The 27,395-nt window shown below is 42.0% G+C and overlaps 1 protein-coding gene across 1 annotated transcript in view; it reads right to left on the reverse strand.

Annotated features, from left to right (window-relative positions):
* DNM3 (dynamin 3) overlaps nt 1–27,395 on the reverse strand; it is a 377,707-nt gene that overhangs the window by 64,599 nt on the left and 285,713 nt on the right. Inside the window, 1 exon segment of the mRNA XM_040407594.1 lies at nt 5,377–5,544. Coding sequence (XP_040263528.1) covers nt 5,377–5,544 — 168 coding nt within the window.

Here is a 27,395-nt window from a genome sequence, read left to right on the forward strand (position 1 = left end):
TTTGATTTTCACAAGAAGCATTGCCTGATGTGAATGATGCCTTGTACAAAAGAGCTCTCAGAAGACCTACGATTAAGAATTGTTGACTTGCATAAAGCTGGAAAGGGTTATAAAAGTATCTCCAAAAGCCTTGCTGTTCATCAGTCCATGGTAAGACAAATTGTCTATAAATGGAGAAAATTCAGCACTGCTGCTACTCTCCCTAGGAGTGGCCCTCCTGTAAAGATGACTGCAAGAGCACAGCGCAGACTGCTCAATGAGGTGAAGAAGAATCCTAGAGTGTCAGATAAAGACTTACAAAAGTCTCTGGCATATGCTAACATCCCTGTTAGCGAATCTATGATACATAAAACACTAAACAAGAATGGATTTCATGGGAGGATACCACAGAGGAAGCCACTGCTGTCCAAAAAAAAAACATTGCTGCACGTTTACAGTTTGCACAAGAGCACCTGGATGTTCCACAGTAGTATTGGCAAAATATTCTGTGGACAGATGAAACCAAAGTTGAGTTGTTTGGAAGAAACACACAACACAATGTGTGGAGAAAGAGGCACAGCACACCAACATCAAAACCTCATCCCAACTGGGAAGTATGGTGGTGGGGGCATCATGGTTTGGGGCTGCTTTGCTGCGTCAGGGCCTGGACGGATTGTTATTATCGAAGGAAAAATGAATTCCCAAGTTTATCAAGACATTTTGCAGGAGAACTTAAGGCCATCTGTCCACCAGCTGAAGCTCAACAGAAGATGGGTGTTGCAACAGGACAACGACCCAAAGCATAGAAGTAAATCAACAACAGAATGGCTTAAACAGAAGAAAATACGCCTTCTGGAGTGGCCCAGTCAGAGTCCTGACCTCAACCCGATTGAGATGCTGTGGCATGACCTCAAGAAAGCGATTCACACCAGACATCCCAAGAATATTGCTGAACTGAAACAGTTCTGTAAAGAGGAATGGTCAAGAATTACTCCTGACCGTTGTGCACGTCTGATCTGCAACTACAGGAAACGTTTGGTTGAAGTTATTGCTGCCAAAGGAGGTTCAACCAGTTATTAAATCCAAGGGTTCACATACTTTTTCCACCTGCACTGTGAATGTTTACATGGTGTGTTCAATAAAAACATGGTAACATTTAATTCTTTGTGTGTTATTAGTTTAAGCAGACTGTGATTGTCTATTGTTGTGACTTAGATGAAGATCAGATCACATTTTATGACCAATATGTGCAGAAATCCATATCATTCCAAAGGGTTCACATACTTTCTCTTGCAACTGTATATTACAGAGATTTTCTATATTCTCTGTATTTAAATGTGTTTGTTCAACCAAATTCCCTTTTATTCTTTCTTTTCTAATTTAAATAGATATAACTTGACTATGTACACACAAACTATCCTACCCAGATACAATGATATCATACAATGACAGATTTTATGCAATTAGAAAAATTGGGTTATCCATTTAGAAAAAAAAAATCTGGGTATTTTAAATTATTGGCAAACAACTTTCAAAGTTGTAAAATTCTTCATTGGTCATTAACAGTTTGACCTGTGAAAATAATGAATACAATCAGAGATATCTATATATCCCTGAAGTCAGCACACCCTAACATCCGCTTTGACATGTGCTGCCCTTAGATAGGGGATCGTAGGACACCTGGCAGATTAACTTTAAAGGGCATCTGTCAGCAGATTTATATCTATAAAACTGGCTGACCTGTTACATGTGCACTCCGCAGCTGAAGGCATCTGTGTTGGTCCCATGTTCATATGTGCCCGCATTGCTGAGAAAAATTAAGTTTTAATATATGCAAATGAGCCTCTAGGAGCAACAGGGGCGTTGCCGTTACTCTTAGAGGCTCTGCTCTTTCTGCCACTGCTGCGCCCTCTCCACCTTGATTTACAGAGCTAGGTGTGATGATGTTTTCACTGTCTAGATTTTACCTTTATTATGAGACCTTGTCCCTTTAGATAAAGGTATATTTAACTTGCATACAGGGCGCTGTAAGCCGCATAGTTGCTTGGTCCACAGGATATGCCATAAATATCTTATAGGACAATAATCAGGAGAATTGGGTTCATAGGACCACTATTCATCTACTTAAAGAGGTTGTCCTACTTTTTTTACGTCAGTAGCACCCTATCGTACCTGTTGAAAAAAATCATACACACCTGCTTACCACCGCACCATTCCGGCTCCCTACTGCAGTCTACTGGTCTTTGTCACACTGCTGGGTCATGTGCCACTTGGGTCATACACCGCTTATGACAGTCATTGGATCCAGCAACACACTGGACCCTGTCCAGGGGCATAGCTATAGGAGGTGCTGAGGCAGCAGTCACTACCGGGCCTAGGAGCCTGAGGGGGCCCAAAGACCCTTGTGCCACATAAGAAGACACATATATTAAAGAAAGTGCATGCTGGTCAAGTTACACCTCTTGCTGGAGGGAAGGGTCAAGAATTTGGCATGGGGGGTGCCGTTTCAATTTTTGCCTCAGGCAGCAGGAAGGCTATGTGCTTCCCTGCCCCTGCCCACAAAGCACTGAGGGAAGGGGGACCCAAGCTAAACTCTGGCACCAGGGCCCATGAGCCTTTAGATACACCTCTGACCCTGTCCATCCAGAAGTTTACAGGATGGGGGCCGGAAGACCACAGAAGAGAGCCAGGCTCTCTACCCAGTCAGACTACTACTAACATTTCCAAAACTCAAAAAATATTGACAACCCCTTTAATGCAACTTTTGCCTCTTTCTGTAATTCCTAAAGACTTCAGTGGAATGAACTGCATCTCCATTGATCTCCCCTGACCCCGGCACTCCCATTGGGAGAAGGTCACAAAGGTTAGAGCCCACCTTTTAAACTAGTATGGCAAATTCTGAGTATATGCCAAAAATTTCTAAGCTGGGAATACATCTTTAAATTCTCCAAGGAGATCCTCTTTCTGGCTCTGTATTTGTGGATAACTATTTTAATGTATGAACACAAAGAAGTCAACATAAACCTACATGACAGTCCAAGGTTCCTAAAGAGATGCATGCTTTTATTCATTCAGCTCATTTTCCTGTTCTGAAATTTCAGAATAATACAGTCTATAACAAAACTTCACAGCCATTTCTACTGTACATGACATTTCTCCAGTGATATCCCATGCCTTATCAATGCCGTTTCCTGTAAGAGTTAAGGGTTACAATAAACAAGGATGCCAACAGACAGGGTGTTCTGGATGCTGTGAATATAGATAAGAGATGCCTTATTAGAATATCCTTTTAAAGGCTCAGTACAAGTCTTCCCATGGAAGAGATTCCTGTTTCGTAATCTGCAAAGGGAAGTATTTGATAAGATGCAGCCAGTCTCCTTGGCCGACTTGTGGGAGCTGCCTAAAGGCCACTGGGAGCAAACAGAGGAAGTTCAAGGGCTTTTCTGAGCTTTCACATTGCTATAGAAACTACTTCCTGGGGATCAACTGGCTTGATAGGAAAAGAACTGCTATATATTGTGGCTAGACAAAAGTACATGTTCTGTGACTGGCGGCAAAAGACCATTTTGCAGCCACATGAAGCATTTTCATATGACAACCATGAAAAGGGACTTCACATAGGAAGAGCATGTTGGTTGGGGTCATTGGCGGACTTGAAGTTACAGTGTATAGGCGTCTTGATCATATTGGAATAAAAAAAAAGGGACTTCAGATGGAAGAGCATGTCATCCTGATAACTGCCGTAATGAAAAATATAGGTTAGCTGAGCATCCATGTGTACTGGTGAATCGGGAAGAATAGCATTTGGCCAACAGGGACGAAGGAGGGGGGCAGACATCTTTATGCTCAACATAAGGGGATAAAAAAAAAATTCCAAAAGGAGAAGAAATTATGATTTAGTATTCTTAAAGTTGCAGCAATGGCTGTATATTATGGGTACCTGAAATAATTTAGCATTTGGATAATGTAACAATTTAGGGCACTTTCACACTTATGTTTTTCTTTTCCGGCATAGAGTTCCGTCCTAGGGGCTCTATACCAGAAAAGAACTGACCAGTTTAATCCCCATGCATTCTGAAAGGAGAGTTAGGGTACTTTCACACTTGCGGCAGAGAGATCCGGCAAGCAGTTCCGTCGCCAGAACTGCCTGCCCGGATCAGGCAAAACGTATGCCAACTGATGGCATTAGTAAGACTGATCAGGATCCTGATCAGTCGAAAAAATGCATTGAAATGCCGGATCCGTCTTTCTGATGTCATCCGGCAAAAAGTATCCGGCATTTATTTTTTTCACCTTTTTTTTTATGGTGGCAGTATGACTGTGCATTAACAGTGGTGTTTACTGGATTTACTTGGAAGGCTGCCTCCACTTCAGCTCTTTGCTCCAATGTTATGTGAAGCATGTTCTTATCTAAGTGCCCCCTTCTCAGCTTTAAAGGCTATGGCATTGAATTTTGTCACTGTTCATTTGCTTCCTAAATGCAAAATTAGGCAACATTCTAAACAGTCTTCCATAAAAATGTCCTACCATTTTGCTTCTGAAGGGTATGTGTAAGCCCTTCACCTGACTGTCCTGCTAAATGTGACATAAATCCTTCAGCGTTGTGCACCCATTTCTGCTTCTGATGGCTCTCTCTGCTCACCTCCTCACGTCTGTTAGTGTTAGAGATAGCTGCAGGAAGTTGTACTTAGCAGATGTATCAGCAGAGGGGAGAAGATCCAAGGAGGGCTGCTGTACAGGTTTTAGATAAATTGTTCCTAGTTTTTACATCTACCCAATGCAAGTCCTAGAGCAAGTATCAAATTTGATTATACAAAATCCAACTATGAACTACAACTCCCTACATTTTGCATGACCATGTATTTGGAGACCATGCATTTTGGGGGATTTTGGGGTGTTAAGTGTCCTGTTGAATATTTATAGTTTCTACCTGTAGTTTTGCAGTAGTTTTTTTTTAACCTTATATTGGTAGGGGTTTATCTGGCCTGGATTCATTTTACCAGGGGCTCCTTCATAGTTGGGAAGGATTGGAAACCATTCTCCTAGCAGCTTCCATCTTTTTAATGTTGCAGCCTGAGCAATGAATGTATAATCATTTCTATTTAGTTTCTCTTGCTTCCTTTCACACATATATCAAGTTGCGAGATAGATATTTTCTGCTTGGGTAATGAGGATCTTGCATATAATATATTACATTACCTCATAGTCTTAAACTAATTTTGAAGGTAAAGTCATAAGATAACTGTCAATAACTTATAGGTAAAGTCAATCTCCTATAACAATTTCATTAAAATGCAATCTATTTCATCAGACATATCTGAAATTGTATAACTCATGATGAGATATTGTTGCTTCAAGCCAACAAGCAGATCCTTTGTTAGATCGAAAACTACTTACACTATTGATCATCAGGTGCATTAATGTCTTGGGTATCAGATCTTTAAAGCACTTGTTTATAATGGTCATGTAGGAATATACCAGGTTACGGATGGTCTCCACTTGTCGTTCCAGCTGTGGATCCATCGACAAGTTATCTTCCCGAGATGATTCTTCATCTGTACCTGTCTGAGAAAAAACACATTTCAGTTGGTTGGTTGTAAATAATATGGGACTTGTTGTCTCTAAACTCTTCTGATGTACAGAGGGTGATTTATCAAAATCTGATGCTAAGTGAAAGTAGAGAAGATATCCAGAAACTGGAGAGCTTCTCTAAAGGGCCTGTCAAAAATGAGGTCCGGAAATGGATTAATTTTGACTGGCAACTGCTCATTTGTATTTTTGGTTTATTCAACCAAAAGTCTCTATCAAACATAGCTGAAAACAAAAGCAAAATATGTGAACATTTTTCTACTATGGCCCCTAAAAATATAAGTGCAGCAATATGTGCTACGGTATATTTTGTTACAATCTTGAAAGACTAGAACAAATTAAACATGTCTTTTTTCTTTTTTCAGTGCAAGAACACAAAATTTGCTGTGAGGAAATATCTAATGGAAATAACGGCATTTGTTACACATCCACTGATATGGATCAAGACAGATCAGTGGTAATGTGGAACCACTGTGCCAAGTAACTGGTTTACTGTTGGGTCAAAACCTAAGGGTGTTATTCTGGTGCGTCTCTGGTATTCACCCTTTAACCTCTATACAGGGTTGTGAATTTTGCTGGGCGTTAGCAACAGGACCACTACCTCCTGGGATGGTCCCGGTATACTAGGCAGCTGACCCTCGGACTCAGGAACTCTGGTGCAAGCACCTCAAGGCTCAGGAAGCACACCAAAACCACAGGCACAACCTGAAAAGGCACCATGACTACAGTACAGGTCACTGGAACACCAGACTGGAGGACTAGACATAAACAGAATTGAAGTGAGACCAAACAAGCAGGGTAACACAGACAGACCACGGCAGGAACACAGGCAGAATCAGGTCAGACACAGATCAGACATACACACTGGCAAGGACTGGACAGGATAACAGAACAGAAGCAGATACAGGAACTGTTGCTGTTGCTCAGCCAAGGGGTGGGAGAGACAGACAGAACATATAGCTGAGCTCATTAGCTCAAAACAGATGCAGGTGCACACAAACAGAACACACAGCAAGCAAGATTAACCCCTGCCTTACTGAACAGAGAAGAGCTACTAACTCAGTGGTCATGTTCACACCCAAAGTATTTGCCACCAGTATGCACACATGGCATACAATGGAATACCCACATGTATCTTCAGCCAGTATGCATGAGACAAAGGCAGGTGTGCACTGCCACACTGACACATGGCCCTAGATACACACCGCCAGTATCTGGCAACCAGCCTACACGGCATACAATGGAACAACCACAAGTATCTGCAGCCAGTATGCATAAGACAGAGGCGGTGTGCACTGCCATAAGATACACACCACCAGTATCTGGCAACCAGCCCACACGGCATACAATGGAATACAGTGAACAGATATCATGCCAGCATTCCTGTTTCTTTTCCATTAAACCTCCCAATAGTGAAAAATATGGAAATGCTCATTGTAGCAGGCGTAAACTTCTCATCTGTAGCCCAAGTAAAGTTGACCATATACATTACATTTCCAATCAACAGCTCCTCAGCTGTTCCAAAAGTATATCTTCAAGCATGAACTGGGAATTGTAGTTTTGCAACTGCTGGAAATCCACAGGTTGGAGATCAGGATCTACTGTCAAATCCATATTTATGGGACCTGACAGACTCTTGGGCAGAGGATGCTGTTTGGGAAAACATGAAATAAAGTGATGGGGGAAGGGGGGGGGTTTGGTTGGCCATTATTTTGTGTGAGATAACACTTATACTTTGCAGAAACAACAAACATTTGCAGCCATTAGTAGAACAGTTACACTGTATCTAATGTCTGTATTATTTCAGGACAAGCCTATTGGCAAATTATATTAAAACTGCTGCTGTATTCCAATGCACTGTACTTGCTTTTGGTAAGACGATACTATCTATTTTCAGTTGAAGAGGTCAACCTTTAAGTAAATTACAACATTTTTTGAAGTGTTTGTATCTAAGGTTTAAAGACGACTACCCCAGATAAAGAGTTTGGCTTTTATTAGGACAAAATAAAGCCTAAGAGGGCAGGGTGACCTCAGAATCAGAGGAAACACTCTCTTGAGATCCAGACAGCAAAATCTGAAAATAGCAACCCTTGAATTACAGGCTCAGCTAAGTGCAAAAAGCTAGTGTAGCTGCAAGATCCCTGATATGCATCATTTTTGTAATTGGTTTCAATAAAAAAAATCTTCTTTAGTCTACGTGTGTTCACATGCAGTTCCTTTCAGACTGAAATCCATACAATCAGCTGTCCAATGGCTCAATCTGTGGCCAGTACGTCTACTCTCCTGAATCATTTTCTAATATGACATGTTTCAAGTCAGTGGAGTGCTTCAGAATCTGTCTGTACCCATTCAAAAATACATACAACATAGCAGTTGTGTGAACAGAGCCTAAGCATGTCAGAAAACAATGGCTATTGAGTCATATTGAGACTGGATGCTGAAGAAGTTGAGGTTCTTCATGTGTCTTACTTGTAAGAATGAAGAAGCTTTCCTTTTCAGGTAAGATCGTGTTTTTTTTTTAGTCTATGGTTCTTGGAACTAGTATAATGATTTTTTTTAAAGGATAGAACCAAAAGATGATGTAAGAAATATTCTGGCCTAGAGTTTTCCTCATCTCTTAGGCCCCTTTCACATGAGTGAGTTCCACGCATTGGACTTGCAGCATGTGTCAGCCAAAGCTCCCGTCCTGACCGTCCAGCACTGACTGGTTGCATAGCATTATATTGATTTCTGATGCTATGTAACCCTTACAGTTCTGAAATGTATTGGATAACACTGACAGCATTATGTCAGTGCTATCCCATACATTCCAGAACTGTAAGGGTTACTCAGCATCATAAATCAATATAATGCAATGCGATCCCATCAGTACTGGGAGGTCAGGACGGGAGCTGCTGCATACTCACGCTGGGAGTCCAATGCATGGAACTCGCTCGTCTGAAAGTGGCCTTAGATTATGAGGGTGTTGTCAGATCTGGGGCTCCATAACGAATACAAATGTATTACCTTTTTTGTTTAGTTATATGAAGGAAAATACTAAAGAGAAAAAAGTCACGCTTGGAAAAATCCACTTCATAAATGTGCCACTCTGTTTAAACACCATATTTCTCAATGTATTTACAGCTGACAACTGGTGTAAAAACATTGATAAATCCCCTCCATACAGCTCTACATCTCTCGCTTTCCTTCTGTACATGATAAAACTGGCTTTGTGCAGCCACCACTAGGGGGAGCTCGGTGTATAGAAATTTATAGCATTACCACCTCTTTGCACTGAGCTCCTCCTAGTGGCATCTGACAGAAATAGCCATTATTTTATGTTGGGATAATAAGAAAGTGTTCAGAGCTGGATTCCCCCACCTGAGCCTTATAGCAGTCGCATGGTCTGCCTCCATGGTAGGCACAGAATTGGTGTGGATACGGCAAGAACATTTTAGCAGCAGTAATGGCCACAAATCTGAGATGAAACCTATGAATTTTGTTATGGATTTCATACTTTGTGCTGCAATAATCTGGAAGAAATCTGTGACATATGGAGCATGCTGTACATCTTTCCTGCTGTGTAAGTTTTTTTAAATCCAATTCACATGCATTGAACTGTAGTTCCATATTGAAAATCAACTCTAAATCTGCCACTTGACACAATGCAAATCTCTTGCCAAATCTCACTGACTGCTCTGCATTTCAGCAGCTATACGGTTTTCCATTTTCCATTGACATAGTGGTATGGGGCCATAGTGGTATGAATCCTATATTTTAAGTGCCGTTTAAGTTTTTTAATCCCATTTATAGATTATTATTTAATTTCCTTCTTTTGAACAAATCCTGCATTAGTATTGCTCTGTCATTGTGACACAGGCTACCATTAAGGCAACACTTGATCTGCCATAATAACAGGCTGAAAGTACAGACGGCTCTGTGTTGCTTTCTAGGTCTCCAGGCCTGATTGTAGAGTCCCTAATCGTGCCACCGGGAAGACTTGTGTCCTAATAAAAGAGGTCACTTTTGACACAGTTAAAGGGTTAAAGTGGGGTCTGACTCAGTGTTTCCTCTAAGCTGTGTGCTCGGGAAAGGAGAGGGTTAAACCAACACACTGAGGGAGAATTAAGGTCACCATTATTTTCTATTCTTCTGATCCATCAGAAGAACAGGAAAATAAATAAAAAACAGATCCTGTAAAAAAAACGGATCCTGTGCATCAGTTATGCACATTTAGGCTAGTTTCACACTAGCGGCAGGGGAGTCCGGCAGGCTGTTCCGGCGGGTGAACAGCCTGTCGGATCCGTCCTGCCTCTAGTTCACGTGTGCCCCTGGACTGCCGCTCCGTCCCCATTGACTATAATGGGAGCGGGGGCGGAGTTCCAGCGGCAGCATGGCAGCGCACGGCAAGAGGCAGCCGGACTAAAAGTACGACATGCAGCCGGAACAGCCTGAAGGAGTCCCCTGCCGCTAATGTGAAAGTACCCTTAGTAACCATTTGAGCCATTTTCGTCAGAGATCTGTTATTTTAGATGGAAAAAAGTCATGCATGCAGGACTTTTTTTAACGGCTAAAAAATTGGATCTCTGATGGAAATGGCTCAAACAGATGCCAAATGCGTATCACTGATGCACAGGATCTTTTTTTTTTTTACAGGATCCATTTTTTTTCTTTATTTCTCTGTTCCTCTGACGGATCAGAAAAACAAAAAAAAATAACAATGATGTGAACTCTACCTAAGGAGGACTAGCGAGCCTAATAACAGCTTTACCTGCTGCAGAGTTTGGAATTCTTAACTCTTTCAATGCCAGAGAACACAGTTTAGAGGGAACATTGGTCTTCTAACACAATAAAATAAGGCTAACCACTGTAGAAAGTTGTATTGCTATTAAGGTGCTGAATAGTCTCTGTCTCTCTCTCTCTCTCTCTCTCTATATATATATATATTCTCAAGTGTCCATAAACATGCATGTTTATGGACACTAGAGTATAAATCAATAGTTTTACAGTATTGTGGTTGGAGTGCTGTGATCTCTTCTAGAACTTATTCCTTTGACCTGGGGATCAGGGTCTGGATTGTGGGCACCATTTTCGCACTTTGTCAGCTCCTATGCTGCTACTCCTTTTTTTGTTTTTAGTTTTTTTCTTATTATTTTATATACAATATATATATATATATATATATATATATATATATATATATATATACACTGCTCAAAAAAATAAAGGGAACACAAAAATAACACATCCTAGATCTGAATTAATTAAATATTCTTCTGAAATACTTTGTTCTTTACATAGTTGAATGTGCTGACAACAAGATCACACAAAAAAAAAAAATGGAAATCAAATTTTTCAACCCATGGAGGTCTGGATTTGGAGTCACACTCAAAATTAAAGTGGAAAAACACACTACAGGCTGATCCAACTTTGATGTAATGTCCTTAAAACAAGTCAAAATGAGGCTCAGTAGTGTGTGTGGCCTCCACGTGCCTGTATGACCTCCCTACAATGCCTGTGCATGCTCCTGATGAGGTGGCGGACGGTCTCCTGAGGGATCTCTTCCCAGACCTGGACTAAAGCATCTGCCAACTCCTGGACAGTCTGTGGTGCAACGTGACGTTGGTGGATAGAGCGAGACATGATGTCCCAGATGTGCCCAATTGGATTCAGGTCTGGGGAACAGGCGGGCCAGTCCATAGCATCAATGCCTTCGTCTTGCAGGAACTGCTGACACACTCCAGCCACATGAGGTCTAGCATTGTCTTGCATTAGGAGGAACCCAGGGCCAACAGCACCAGCATATGGTCTCACAAGGGGGTCTGAGGATCTCATCTCGGTACCTAATGGCAGTCAGGCTACCTCTGGCGAGCACATGGAGGGCTGTGCGGCCCTCCAAAGAAATGCCACCCCACACCATTACTGACCCAATGCCAAACCGGTCATGCTAGAGGATGTTGCAGGCAGCAGAACGTTCTCCACGGCGTCTCAAGACTCTGTCACGTCTGTCACATGTGCTCAGTGTGAACCTGCTTTCATCTGTGAAGAGCACAGGGAGCCAGTGGCGAATTTGCCAATCTTGGTGTTCTCTGGCAAATGCCAAACGTCCTGCACGGTGTTGGGCTGTAAGCACAACCCCCACCTGTGGACGTCGGGCCCTCATATCACCCTCATGGAGTCTGTTTCTGACCGTTTGAGCAGACACATGCACATTTGTGGCCTGCTGGAGGTCATTTTGCAGGGCTCTGGCAGTGCTCCTCCTGTTCCTCCTTGCACAAAGGCGGAGGTAGCGGTCCTGCTGCTGGGTTGTTGCCCTCCTACGACCTCCTCCACATCTCCCGATGTACTGGCCTGTCTCCTGGTAGCGCCTCCATGCTCTGGACACTACGCTGACAGACACAGCAAACCTTCTTGCCACAGTTCGCATTGATGTGCCATCCTGGATAAGCTGCACTACCTGAGCCACTTGTGTGGGTTGTAGACTCCGTCTCATGCTACCACTAGAGTGAAAGCACCGCCAGCATTCAAAAGTGACCAAAACATCAGCCAGGAAGCATAGGAACTGAGAAGTGGTCTGTGATCACCACCTGCAGAACCACTCCTTTATTGGGGGTGTCTTGCTAATTGCCTATAATTTCCACCTGTTGTCTATCCCATTTGCACAACAGCATGTGAAATTGATTGTCACTCAGTGTTGCTTCCTAAGTGGACAGTTTGATTTCACAGAAGTGTGATTGACTTGGAGTTACATTGTGTTGTTTAAGTGTTCCCTTTATTTTTTTGAGCAGTGTATATACACACACATACACACACACACACACACACGTATTGTATATACAGGTATATACCGTATATATATATATATATATATATATATATATATATATGTGTATATTTGAATGTAGAGGAAAAGTCCCCAAGTAATGTGAAGGTATTTGCAATTGTTCAATGATCCTGATGTCAGTTCTGTATAATAAATAAGAAAATTCGCAGCACTCCTCAGTAAAATATCCTAAAATCTTTGGAAAACTTATCCATCATGCAATATCATCAGGGAGGCGCCTGATTGGCTCTTAATTTATTCTGCAGCAGGACAACGACTACAAACATACAGTACAGCCAATGTCATTAAGAACTGTATGCAGTCTACAGTAGGACAAGGATTCCTGGAAGTGATGATATGGTCTCCACAGAGCCCTGATCTCAATATCGTCAAGTCTGTCTCTGATTGCATTATGAGACAGGAGGATCTGAGCAAGCCTGCAACCACAGAAGATCTGTGGTTAGTTCTTCAAGATGTTTGGAAAAACCTTGCCAACTTCCTTGAAAAAATGTGTGCAAGTGTAACTAGAAGAACGGAAGCTGTTTTGAAGGAAATGGTGGTCCAAATATTGAGTGGATTTAGATTTCTCTTTTGTTCATTCACTTTGCATTTTGTTAAATGATAAAAAATAAACTATTGACACTTACATTTTTGCAGCATTTTTCCCACACCTGCCTGTATACTGTATATTTACTGTATATTTATATACCTATATATATTTCAAGTACAACTAATGGACACACAAGGAATCTATTTTCTGGATTGACGACAGGCTTCCCCTTTGTATGAAGTCAATACTGTTTCAATTAAACTTCAACCACTTCGCCAAAACAAAGCGAATGGATTGAGTGCCAGAAATATACATCGGAATTAGTCTGGCACTGAAAGATTTGAGCCATTTAGAAATGGTTACAGAGACTTCCTGTTCATGTCCATAACACCAACTGTAGCTAAACCTGCTTTCACTAGAGTATTTTGTCAAAACCTTGAGACGAAACATACAGCAAGAAATCCAAGATGACCCCAAACTGCTGTGTGTGATCAAAGCCCTGAGAACAAATATACAATGGAGAGCTCTGAGTGATTCCACGCAACGTGTGGTTACAAACCTCGTGTCGTTACAACATCTTCATTGTTACAATTATACAAAGGCAAACACCATCACCCCATCATGCCCCATGAATAAAACCGCACAAAACCCAAATTGTACAGACTATTAGAAAATACATTTTCTTTTCACTGAAACCACATTTTGTAGACAGCTTATTCCCTGGCGTCCGCCCCCAGAATCAGACTGGAATTTTTTCTCTCTCCACCCCTTGGCTCTTGTTCCCCCTCTCCATCACTTATATCCTGTATGTGCTTTTGGAGTTTTCTTTGTTTAAATTACAGGGCTGCAATAGGAGACTTTTGCTGGCTAAGCAGGGCAAGGACACATGTTAAGCATTATCCCCATCAAGAGAACGCTGAAACAAAAATAGCCATTGGTCTCTGATCTTGTGCGTAAGGGGAAGGAATTAAAAATGGGAATTTAGAGCGTGAAGAGTATGAAAGTGTTTAACCTTCCTCTCCTTCGGGGGGATAAAGCTAGGATTTTCATGGAGCAAGTTGGTTAAACGAGGAAATTAATGCAAATGCGGCTGGCCGATGACAAAGGTCACACACTGTATGGCACCACTAAATACTGCTCTCCCATTTGAACTATTTCCTTTTCTAAAAAATTAAAGGGAATCTGTCTGCTCCCACCTCCCTAAACTAGAGTAAGCAGTGTGTAGTGTAAGTGATGTTGAGTCCGGTTATGTAATTCTTATCTTCATTCTGACACTATGTTCCAACAAGCCAGCATTAAAATGTATTGAGAGGACTCCTATAGTTATGAATAGAGAAGAGCGAATTTTTCAAAAATTTGATTTGGTTTAATCCGAATATATTCTCTGTAAATTTAGTTTTAAAAACGGCTATTTCCTGGCTGCAGAGAGCCTTTATAGTGGTGTAGAACACTGTGCCTTGCAGTAACACGCATAGGGAGTCTGCTTTGGTAGTGAAATAATACTGTGAGTCCGTATGGCATGCAGATGGCAGGCGTCGCTCTTAGAATCGCTACACACTTCACTTATTTGGGCAGTCACGGGGCCAAAACTGACCAAATAACTCAAGTATGAACTCCGCCTTACAGGTCGATGTTAGTGCCAAGAAGAAGCACACTCCTTTTACACCGTCGTCAGCTGATTCCACATAGATGTCTACAGAACTTGTTCTATTAAACACTTATACAAGTAGAGCCCCCCGACAGAGTGGAGAGGGTGTCAGCAGTAAGTTTGTGTTGACATCACTGATTATTTTGCCTTTCCTCTGATCCGTCAGAACAATAACCCCCAAAAAACAGATCCTGTCTGTGGAGCATACGCCTTCACTCGGTCAGCATTTGCTCAATAATCCATCAGTATTGCTAATGCCAAAAAAAACAGGAGTGGATCCAAAACAGAGATGACACGTGAATGGAATATTTGCATGTCTTCTGTGTTTTGTACCCACTCCTGCTTATGGCTACCAAATCATAAGCCAATTCTGATGGGACCATACAGGCCTTACAGTTGCTACACAGAGAGGATCCGTTGTGCGTCTTATTTTTCCTTCCTTCTGACAGATCAGAAGAAGGGTGAAATAAATGACGATGTCAGCCAAGCCAAAAAGGCTAAATAGTGGCCCAGTCATGAAGTGGGGAGGGTGGGAACAGCATAAGAAGACCACAGAGTGGCCCTATGACAGTAGTGAGGTGGAAGCAGCATGAGGAGACCACAGAGTGGCCCAATGACAGAGTCTGGAGGTGGCGGCAGCATCAGGATGCCACAGAGTGGCACAATGACAGAGTGTGGGGTGGCAGCAGCATGAGGAGGTGTCACAGTAGGTAAGATAAGGGAAGGAAACAGAACACGGCAAAGCAAACAAAACAACTGACTAGGCCCCAAATGCTAGGGAACAAAGGGGTTACATCCTAGCAATCCCTAAAACACTTTCACTAAGCTGCTATGCCCATGTGCATATCTCGATGGTAGATATGCACATGCCCACATACCTAATACTATAACACACTGGACCAAACCCTCAGATGTAGGGAAGAGGGAAAGAGGCACCCAGCTCCTTCAACAACCGAAGGAGCTAGCGTCACCCTAGAGGCCTAGTCAAAACAGACACAGAAGGAACAAGAGAAAAGGACTTATCTAGAGATGTGTTGGAGCAGACGATTCACCAAACTTCCAGAGCTCACACAAGGCAGAACTATAACCCGAAAAGGCTATAGGGAGAGGGAGGAATAAATAGCCTCACCAATTACCTAAAGAGCAACACCTGAGAGGAGGTGGGATTCTGCTCAAACCCACAACAAAACAAACTCTCAGATCGAGTCACATGCAGCAACTCTGACAGATATCCTCAGAACACCCACAGGGCAGGGCGTGACAGGAGACTACAGAGTGGCAAGGCGACATAATGTGGAGGTGGCGGAAGCATCAGGAGGCCACAGAGTGGCAAGGTGACATATTGTGGAGGTAGTAGCTGCATCAGGACACCACAGAGTGACCCAGTGACAGAGTGTGGAGGTGGGTGGCAATAACAGTACCCACTGACGATGGTGGGTGTAAGAAGGAGCACTTGGCATCAGATGTGTGGCATCAGGCAGGTGGCAGCATCAGAATAGTAGCTGAGGCAGGTAGCCAGAAGAAATTGGTCTCTTTTGTCAAAGAGTTGGTGTGGCACCATGGATGATCTAGTCTGATGCATCAGGCATTTGTGGGTGGAAATACTGGCTGATCCATGCCTGATTCATCTTGACAAAGGTCAGTCTCTCCACATTTATGGTGGACAGACGATTACTTCTTGGGGTAACTATGGCCCCTGCTGCACTAAACACTCACTCTGATCCCACACTACTGGCAGGGCAGAACAGCTTTTCCAGAGCAAACTCGGCCAGTTGCAGCCACAAATCCATTTTGGATGCCCAGTAGTCCAGCGGATCTTCAATGTGGGGTGGCAGGGTGAACTCCTAGTATGCCACCACCTGCTGGTTCAGGTTATGCTCTATGTCTACCTGCTGCTGCTGGTGAGAAGTTTCTTCAGTAGGCGGGTGAAGAAAACTGCTCATCAGCGACTCTAGACTTAAGTTGCTGCTGATGGAGCTGGTACTGCTTCTGCCACCCCACCCCTCCCCACACCCCTCCCCACACCCCTCCCCGGCAGCTATGGCAGTGGAACGTAAGCAAAGAGGGCCCCGCCGGTCAGACCTTTGAGAGGATGGACGATGGCGCAGATAGGCAACTGACTACGGCCAACTGACTACATAGGATGTCTCTATAGTAGTTAAGTTTGTCCTCCCTCTTAGCGGGTGTAAAAAAGGCCCCCATTTTGGACCGGTAGCGAGGGTCCAACAAGGTGGAGAGCCAGAAGTCATCCCTCTGCCGAATAGTGACAATTCGGCTGTCACTACGCAAGCAAGTGAGCATGCATTGGGCCATTTGTTCAAGTGACTCGGAGGGACTCCCTGCCTCCAGCTCCAATGCATACTGCTACGGTGTGTCTGGGTCCTCTGCCTCCTCTTCCTCATAGCCCTGTAGCTCCTCTGGCTGCTCATCCTCTCCTGTCACCTGTGTGGCAAAACCACCAATTTCGCTACACATTGCTTGTGCGCCAATGTCCTCCTCCTCCAGTTCAGCCCCCACAGGGCTCATGTGGCCGTAAGATCTGAGCGCCATGTCTCCAGTCCCCTGACCAGACAGATTTACCAGCATCTGTTCCAGGATATGAAGCAGTGGAATGATGTTGTTCATCCCGTAGTCCTGGCGACTGACAAATAATGTGGCCTCCTGAAAGGGCCTGAGCAATCAGCAGGTGTCACGCATGAGCTGCCACTGGCCAACATCAAAGTTCCACAGGGGAGTACTCCTGTCCGCTTGGATCATCAAGAAATCGTTTGTGGCCTTTCTCTGTTCGTACAGTTGGTCCAACATATGGAGGGTGGAATGCCAATGGGTGGAAATGTCTCATATCAGCCTATGTTGGGGGATGCTGTTCTGCCGCTACAGCTCAATTAGGGTGTGTTTTGTGGTGTACAAATGGCTGAAGTGCATGCAAAGTTTCCTGGCCATTTTTAAGATGTCTGGCAGATGGGTGAAACACTTCAGGAACCGCTTGACAACCAGATTGAACACGTGTGCCATGCAGGGCGCATGGCTCAGCCCTCCTTGACGCAGCGCCAACACATGTTCTTCCCGTTGTCGGTCACCATGAGTCCGATTTTGAGTTGTTGCAGAGAAAGCCAGGATTCGATTTCTTGATGAAGGACATGGAACAGTTCCTTCCCCGTGTGACTCCGTTTGCCCTGGCAAATGAGGTGCAGAACAGCATGACACCGCCGTGCTCTGCACATGTGGTATGCTGGAGGAGCACTGTGAAATGTCCCTGCAGTGGAGGCTGAGGACACGGTGGAGAATGAGGAGGCAAATGCAGACATTGTCGCAGGACCAACGGAGTGAGAATGTGGAGGCGGAAGCAGCGTCACCTGGCCAAGTTGCTGATTTGGCTGTGCAGGAACCACATTAACCCAGTGGGCCGTAAAGGACATGTATTGTCCCTGACCGTAGTTACAACTCCACACTTCGGCGCTGCCATGCACTTTGGCAGACACCGACAGGCTCAAGGACTGGCCCACCTTCTGTTCTACATGTGTGTGCAGGGCTGGTACTGCCTTTTTGGCAAAGAAATGACGGCTTGGGACTCTCCACCTCGGCTTGGCACAAGCCACCAGTTCTCTGAAAGGAGCAGAGTCCACCACTTTGAAAGGGAGGGACTGCAGCACCAGCAACTTGGAAAGGAGCATGTTTTTTTCCACTTATACACAACAAAAAAGGCTTTAGAACAGATAACTGCACCGCTGAACAGCAAATATATTTTACTTTTGCCACTAATACACGACAAAAAGGGCTGTCATTTTAGCACTCCACCACACAATGGCTAAAAAGCCCTTTTTTCCCCCCACTAATACAAGCCAAAAAATGCTTTAGAACAAATAACTGCACCGCACAAGGGCAAATAAGACTTAGAAATATTTCCTTGTAATAAACCCTGTTAATGCCTGTTTCAAACAGGACTTGCCTCCCAATAACAAGAACAGTTTGCTGGAATTACAGAGCTGTATAATGGCAATTTGGATCCCCAGTCAGTGCAGCAAAGTGTAATAGGATTGTTCCTATTACTCAGGCTGTAACCTCCCCTACTGCACTCTGTTCAACATAAATGCTGTGGAATGATTCCTCCCTATCCTTTCCCTACACCTTGAATAATCTTGCCCTGCACTTGTAAATCGTTTAGCACAATGACGTTTTTTCTAATACTGTCCCTAGTCCCTGCTGACGTCTCTCCCTGCAGTAAGTACACTGGAAAATGGCAGAATCCAAGATGGCTGACGCTATTTATAGGGCTGTGACATCACAGGGCTGGCTGGCTGCTGAGTGGTTGCATGCATGGCATTATGGGTGATCCCGCCTTCCCAGAATTCCTTTCTCCATGTCCTCACACGTGCAACAGCCATTTTAGGAAAAAAATGTGAATCATTACCGCGAAGCGCGAGAAAATTCAGCTTCGGTGCGAATCAAATTTTTCATGAAATTTGGATCGAAATCCACTTCGTCAGCTTCGATTTGCTCATCTCTAGTTATGAACATAATGGAGGGGACTCAAAGAGGCGTCATTGCAATGCATTTTACTGCATAAAAATGACATAATGAGACTCAGCATCCCTTACACTATACACCTCTTACTCTAGTTTGGGGGTGTTTTTGAGCTGACAGAATCCCTTTAAGCAAAAAAACACCATGGGTTGACAAATAACTGAAGACATTGGGATTTAGACCAACTGAGGACTAACAATAAGAACATCATGGACATCAACCTAAAGAGGCATTAGCCTCAAACGTTTTATAGGAATTATTTACCTGGCTGAGATGTTATTGACCTCAATGATTATCAGACGTTTTTAATAATATATTTGCATACTATAAAGTTATAACGTTGATATACCTTGTGCTGCAAAAAAATTTAAAACCAGACAGAGCAGAGGCAGAGAGGTAACGATAGGGGGTGCAGAGGTTGCAGTCATACTGTGACTTTGCTGTTTGAAAGCACCCCAAATGCCCTTTGCCACAAAACATGACGTGGTAGGAGGGGGGACCTCTTACAGCCTTAGCAATAGGGCCCAGGATCTTAAAGTTACACCTCTTAAAATAGATAAGAATGAATTAAAAGGGCTTATCCAGAGGTGACCTCAGTAGTGTCTGCTGTTGAAACATCATCGCTGGAGGCCAGGATACAGAAAATGATGACAGAGTCAGATGTAGTGAGGGATAAGGTATTAATCAGTTTGGCACGCTTGGCTGTTTTCGGAAATCCCATAGCAGTGAATGAAGGGTGCACAATGCATGTACGGCCACCTTTCCTTTCTCCACTATGGGACTGCCAGAAATCGGCAAGTCAGTGGCTATTTTTGGAACTCTCATTGTGGTGAATAAAGGATGCCACGCTTGCATGTTGCACTTTCCTTTGATTCGAGGAGGGGGGGCTGTTTTGGAGATAGAATCAGGCCCCAGAAGTGGAAGCTACAGCTATATGACATTGATGGCATATCCTAGTGACTTTGCAGGTTACTAACCTTTCGGTAAAAAAATAAAAATTCAAGGGGCTGGACAACCACTTTAACAAAAATATAATTATGAATGGGGTATTCCCATCCCGGACTTTTATAGTATATCACAAGTATATAAATGTCAGATAGGTGTGGGGCCCACTGCTATCTGCAGAACAGGTCCCCAAACGGGGCCCAAAGTGAATGGAGAGCACATTGCACATGCATGACACCCTCTGCATTCTCTGTTATTTTCCGAAGTGCCATTGCAATAAATAGAGAGCAAACTGTGCAAGTGTGGCCAACCCTCTATTCACCACTATGGGACTTCCATAGCCAGGCTATTTTTGGAAGTCCCATGGTGATGAATGGAGGGTGACCATGTATGTGCAGCTTGATCTCCCTTCACTTCAGGGCCCTGTTCTGGATAAAGTGTTTGTTCACTTTTGTATTTTTAGCTATGGCGACCTGCACCTGTTAATTTATTTTATTGTAGGTGCTGAATAACTTGTGTTTTGTCTACCTCTAGGTCAACTGAGGTTCATAAGTATAGGAGTTTTAATCTTATGGACAGTTTTAGTCAACCCTCTACTATAAAACTATATAAAATAGTAGGCACTTGATGAGATTGAATACCTATGAAACATAAAGGATTTTTATCACAGCTTATTTTTATTTTTTTAACAAACTTAGTGCATACAAATATCCTATAACTCTCATCTTGCTTTGACTTTCCCCACAGTCTAAGCCAGCAACACATAAGGTGAGCGATTTTAACCAAAATGATCATTTGTTGGGTGAAATTAACAACAACCAATTGTCCAATCATAGACCATCATTGTCTGAAAGAAAAGTCTCCCATGTTTGAGGTTTTCATCCAACAGTCTATCCATAGTAGTCCAAGATCTTTAATTCAAAGAAAGATTGTTCCTGGAAGAAAGATCTTCTTCGAAAGAACATTACCAGAAAGATCTTTCATCCATCGTCAAGTATGGCCAATTTGAACAACTGTAATGGCCAATATGGACTAAAATGTGTATGGACGTGTCTGCAAAATGATGTTCACCAGATAATTAATTGTTCAATCATAAACCAAATTCTGACTACTGTTTATGACCACTTTTAGTCCTATACTAATCTACTTAGAAGAGTCTGGGCACATGGAAGTCAGATATCCACCAGGGCTGAAGAAGGCAGTCTGGCAGTATCGATCCATATCCCTCAAATATTCAAAATTGCAAATACAGTTTCTTTCTGAATTAGGTAAATGTATTATTACTGTACCAGAGGGACACCAGATTCATCAAAATGTCCCCTGCCCTACTGATAAATCTGCCATAATTTACAGAGCAAAAGATCTAACTAGAAAGATGATGGAAGATATTCATAAATGGGTTGCCCTCGGACAAACCCATCTACTTTCATAAAGCATTTGCATGTGTTGCAGGACCTCATAAATACCAAGCTCATTCTGTTGTGGTTTTTAAGCAGAACGTTCACCTCACAAAGCATTTATGTTTGTTTTAAAATGGTTTTTATTGGTTTATCACAAAGGTTAACGGAAATACATACAGGCGCCTATGAATAGGCAACTTTGGAAACAAAAATAAGATATGATAAGCTAATATAAAATAGACTAAAGTATAATAATAATATAATATAGGATACAATAGCAGATCCGGCCTATGTGCATGGAAATGTTGGGTTGTCCTATGGCTGAATAAATCTGAGATTTTATATAACATTGCATCTGTTAGAGGACCTTCATATAGATAGGAACAAGTTAAAAGAAGAGAATAAGAGAGAGAAAGAGAGTAGGGAGGGGGGGTGGAGTCAGAGAGTAAGTTGGGTTAGGGGTATGGGGAAGTATTTTTGCAGCTTACTTATATTTAGCTCTTCAATGATCTTACTGAAGTAGGATAATATTGTAGAGAGTCTGACATGATATGTAAACGTGCTCTATAGGATAAGGGTATCTAATGTAGCATATAGGGTCTATCCACTCCGCACTAATACCTTGAGTACTAGGTGTCTCAATACATTCTGTGTATCTTAGCTATTTGAGAATTTCCTGAAGGTTTTCCAGGGCTTCCATATATCTTCAAACTGGAGAGGTGTTCGGGAGTCCCAATGTGCAATTTGTTCTAGGCGATATAGTTGATCACACCTTTGGATCCAATTTTGAACGGTAGGTGGATCCGGTTGTTTCCAACATACTGCTATCAGCAGTCTAGCAGACGCCAATAAGGTATTGCATAGCGTCTTTGTAAATTTATGGCACTTGAGACTCCCGAGTCCCGATCATCCCAAAAAGGAACTGTTTCGAAGAGGTGGGAACGTGGATCTTGCAAATCTCCGATATAGTCTTGCAAACCTTCTGCCAATAGGGAGTTATCTTAGGGCAGTTCCACCAGATATGGCCATAAGTGCCTGTTTCATATCTACATCTCCAACACTCAGGGCTACAGTCCAGAAACATACGGTTGAGTCGTTGAGGTGTATAATACCATTGCATTAATACCTTGTAGCTATTTCCTTGCAGCTTAACACACCTGGACACCTTGGAAGGGGCTATCAGAGCATATTGCAGTTCTTTTGGGGAGAATTTAATGTTTAATTCTGACTCCCAATGCGTAATATAAGGGTGTGAATCAGGACGTAATAGGGCCATTAAAAGGTTGTACAATTTGGATATTTTTCCTTTTGGTTCTTTGGTTTGGAGGGCTAATTTTTCGAATATTGAATGCTCCTGTGGGCCAGAGAAATTCATTAAATGTTTTTTTGTAACTCTCAAAGCATTTATGAAAGTGCATTACCCCAAATGCCACTGACACATATGTATTCACAGCTAAAGGAGCTGCTGAAGTCTGTAGTATTCCAGACCTCCAGTCCATTTGCTCCATTCCATTTTAAGCCCCTCTTGGGAATAAGTGCATACAAAGCCAAAGAATACAGCAATGTGTCATGTTACTCAATTTCCAGAACCCACTAGAGGATTGAATGAAATCTTTTCTGCAGGCACTTTAGGCCACACAAAATGAAATCCGTGATTCAGACCCACTGCTTTATTGCATTCACTAAATCACTCAAGCTTCAGACACCTCCCACACAAGAGAAATGTGAATTGGAATTGTGTTTCAGATGCGACCACTTACTACGAGAAGTGGGAACTAGAAAGCAGAATCGTATTTTATGTCTCAAGGACCATTGACAATGTCAGTGAATGTTCCCAGAGGTTACAGACATGGAAGAAGATTTGCTTGATTTTAATAATTCATCTGGTTTCCAAACATGAAACGACAATTCATAGCACTTCATAGCCAACCACTGCACTCTTATAACAGACGGGCCTGATTGATTGATGTATTTTATGTGTTGTGGTCATGTCTGTCTACAGCCATTCTAAATGTTACCTGTGGTTTAGGTAGGACACAAGTGTTATTTTGCATGACACAGCCACTTTATCAACTCCTGTGACAATACCAAGCCTTAAAGGGGTTGTGCCACTATTAAATGTTATGTTAATATAATTAACATGAAAAATTACTTTTGTAATTTATTTTCCGTTACAAAATGCTCCGGTTGAAAGATGTTCTCTTAACTTCATTATTATGGCACCCCCTGGTGTTTAATCAGTAGAGTAATGTGCATGTCCTCCTACTGAGGTGGTTGCACATGCTTAGTTCCATCCTTCAACCGTATCTTCTGTTAGAAGCTGGCGGTAAGTGAAGTGAAGAATTTGAAATGGAATTCGGTCTGAACTTTAGGAAAACTCGCAACAAATCAGAATTTCGTGGTGCTACGTGGTAACAAATACGTTTTTCTTAAAATGGCAGCTGCACGTGTTACAAAGCAAAACTAAATGTAGAGGAGACGCGTCCGGGAAAGTAAGATCACACATAATGCTGTGCAGCCAACCAATGAGCAGATAACCATCCCCTGTGATGTCACAGTCCTATAAAAGCCTTATCCCGCGTAGTCTTCGCCATTGTCCTGTGAGCTGAGCATAGGGAGAGACGTTGCAAGCGCTCATGCGCTAGAGACAGGGTTGCTGAAAACAATTAATTAAAGAATTCAATAGCAATAGGATGGAAGCCTTTATTATTCCAGTATCCAGGGTGCCAACCAATACCATCCAGTCTGCACTCCTTAGGGGGCCAGGTCTTAATGATAACCATCCTCATCTTTGCCTTCTTTACTTCCTATAAAAGTAATCAAGATGCAGAGAGAAGGAGCTGGATTCTCCTGATGACATACAGTATTCTCATCGATATTAGATGATGTGGAAAAGGAGGAAAAGCAGATGGAAGAAGAAGGGCTCCCACCTGTAGGGCAGGAGAGCCCTGGGGTTGGAGAAGTGGGTATGCCAGCAGATTGTGCCCCCACCTAGCCAGCCAACAACAGCTCCTGTTTAAAGGTGCAGTGCAGCCATTAACATGAAGACCGACTATACAATGCGGTTTTCATTATTCAATTAAATTAAAGACGGCTGCAGGCTTATTGACCACGCAGTTCTTCATCTCTCCCATAGAGTTGGATGTTGTGAAAATAAAAATGCAGCATGCCTCACTGGATGCCGATTTACAGGAGAGATTTCCCCATAGAAGTCAATGAAGACTCAAAATAATTGGATCCATTATATTGATCTAAAAAACCTCCATTTTAGATTGCTTTAAAGCAAGTTACTGTAAAACATAAAAATAGGCAACTTTGCAACTCCTTTCCTGACACTGGTCTTCAATAACAAGTAATATGCCTTATTATCATACTCACAATATCTCCTGTGGACTATGCTTGCATCTCTTAGCAGGCCCTGCTGGTTCATTCTCTGAGGTGTTGCTTTCACCTCATATAATGTGCAGTAATCAATGTGAACTAAAATTATCTCCAGAATGCAAGGAGTATATTGCATTACAGGAGCACTTTGATTCATATCTTTTGACTGCGTTGAGTTAACAAATTCCTGTTCTGGGGTAAGTAAAACAATATATTTGAAAAGTTACTCATCTTTTTGCACATCTGGTTGTAATGTCCAATGGTAAACTTATACTTAAAGGAAATTAGTGTAAGATGTTTCTAATAATAATAGTCCAACATGATATGGACTCCACCAGGGTAGGAGATCAGAGGAGTATTTCAGCCAGGACAAGTGAAAGCCACAGGGTCCAAGTACAGGGTCCCATCAATGAGTAGAATGAAGGGTATACTGTATTTTTCCATTCAGTATAGTGGTGGGCCACCAGCAGTTTCTATAAACATGGTCACCTGAGGCCAGCACTTAGTCCAATCTCATTGTGGAAACAGTGAGATGAGAAAACTCCTTTAAACATTTAAAATTTTATTTTGAATGGCTAAAATGACTTTGCTTCATAAATCATTAGAAGTTCATTCAGGAAAGGAGAGGTGGGCGGCGGGGCCTGGAGACAGAGCCATCAAACAGCCAGTCTGATAGATTTATCACAGAACAGCACTTGGCAGCTGTTATATACTATGAAACATAGAAGCCAAACGAATCAAAAATTTTAAAATAAATTACAAAAACATTTTTAGCTGAAAATACATCTCAATAAAAAAAAGTTGGCTTCAAAAGGTGTCCAGATCTCCATAACCTTTAAATGATGTCTGATTCCCATAAACAAGTATTGTTTTTTTATTCCCTAGTTCTCTCTAAGAGACAGCACTGCTGCCAAGATTGCATATAATGATAAAATGCAGATTAAATTATTGTATCTAATACAGTGGTCATAGAAGTAAATCTCAGAGAATGGCTTCTGTGTTTTTGGGCATGGAAGGCACTTATATATATTACCATCGAAAAAGTTTTCTGTCTTGTTAAAGGGGTTTTTGAGGATCCTAATATTGATATCCTATCCCAGGATAGTCATTAACCCCTTCAAGACCAAGCCATTTTTTACCATATGAACCAAACCACATTTTGCAAACCTGACAAGTTTATGTGGTAATAACTCTGGAATGTTTTTACTTATCCAAGCAATTCTGGGACTGTTTTCTCATGACATAGTGTACTCCATGTTAGTGGTGATATTTGAGTCAATATGTTTTACCCTTATTTATAAAAACAATTCCCAAATTGACGGAAAATTTAGAAAAATTCACGATTTTCTAACTTTGAATTTCTCTGCTTTTAAGAAGGATAGTGATACCTCATAAAATAGTTATAAGTTAACATTCCCCATATGTCTACTTTATGTTGGCATTATTTTGTAAATGTCATTTTATTTTTTAGGACGTTAGAAGGCTTTGAATTTTAGAAGTAACTTTAAAATTTTTATAGAAAATTTCCAAACCCACTTTTTTACTAATGCAATTATGAAGTCATTTTGTGGGGCTTAAATAGTAGAAATAACCTATAAGTGACTCTATTTTAGAACCTACTCCCCGCAAATTTTTAAAAACAGATTTTACAAACTTTAACACTTTAGGTGTTCCATAAGAAAATCCATAAGAAAAATGAAGGTGAAATTTCTTCATTTTTTTCCGATTTTTCATTTTTATCTATTTTACTTGTAACACAGAAAGGGTTAACAGCCAAACAAAACTCAATATTTTTTACCGTAATTCTACAGTTTACAGAAACACCCCATATGTGGTCGTAAACTGCTCTATGGGCACATGGCAGGACGCAGATGTGAAGGAGCGCCATATGGATTTTGGAGGGCAGATTTCACTGGGATAATTTAAAGTAACCATGACCCCCTGATGCACCCCTACAGTACAGACTCCAAAAAAATTACCCCATTTTGGAATCTACAGGATAAGGTGAGTTTAATTGGTACTATTTTGGGGTACATATTATTTTTGATGGCTCAATATTACACTTTTTGTGTGGCAAGGTAACCACAAAATGGTTGTTGTGGCACCGGTTTTATTTTTTGTTTTCTATTGAGTTCTCCTGACAGGATAGATCATGTGTTGCTTTTATACAGCAGGTTGATACGGATGCGACAATACCAAATATGTGTATTTTCTTTTCTTTCAGTTTTACATAATAAACCATTTTTCAAAACAAAAATCATGTCTTCATTTTCTGAAAGCTACATTCAATATTACACTTTTTTGTGGCAAGGTGACAAAAAATTGCTATTTTGGCAAAGTTTTTATTTATTTTTTAACAGCGTTCACCTCAGGGCCGTCTTTAATATTGATTGACCCTGGGCAAAAATTTACTTGGGCCCCCTGGATCCCGCCTTCCCACACCTTAGCAGGCAATCACACCCTCCACCACAACACACACACAAAAAATCCACACATCTGGTAGAGTACAGTGAATGACTGTAAATACTTCCAGTTCTGAAGACTCCAGCGGCTCAGGATCAGTGCTCTGGGCAGCTG

Source organism: Bufo bufo, chromosome 9 (genome assembly GCF_905171765.1).
Source record: "Bufo bufo chromosome 9, aBufBuf1.1, whole genome shotgun sequence".
NCBI lineage: Eukaryota > Metazoa > Chordata > Amphibia > Anura > Bufonidae > Bufo > Bufo bufo.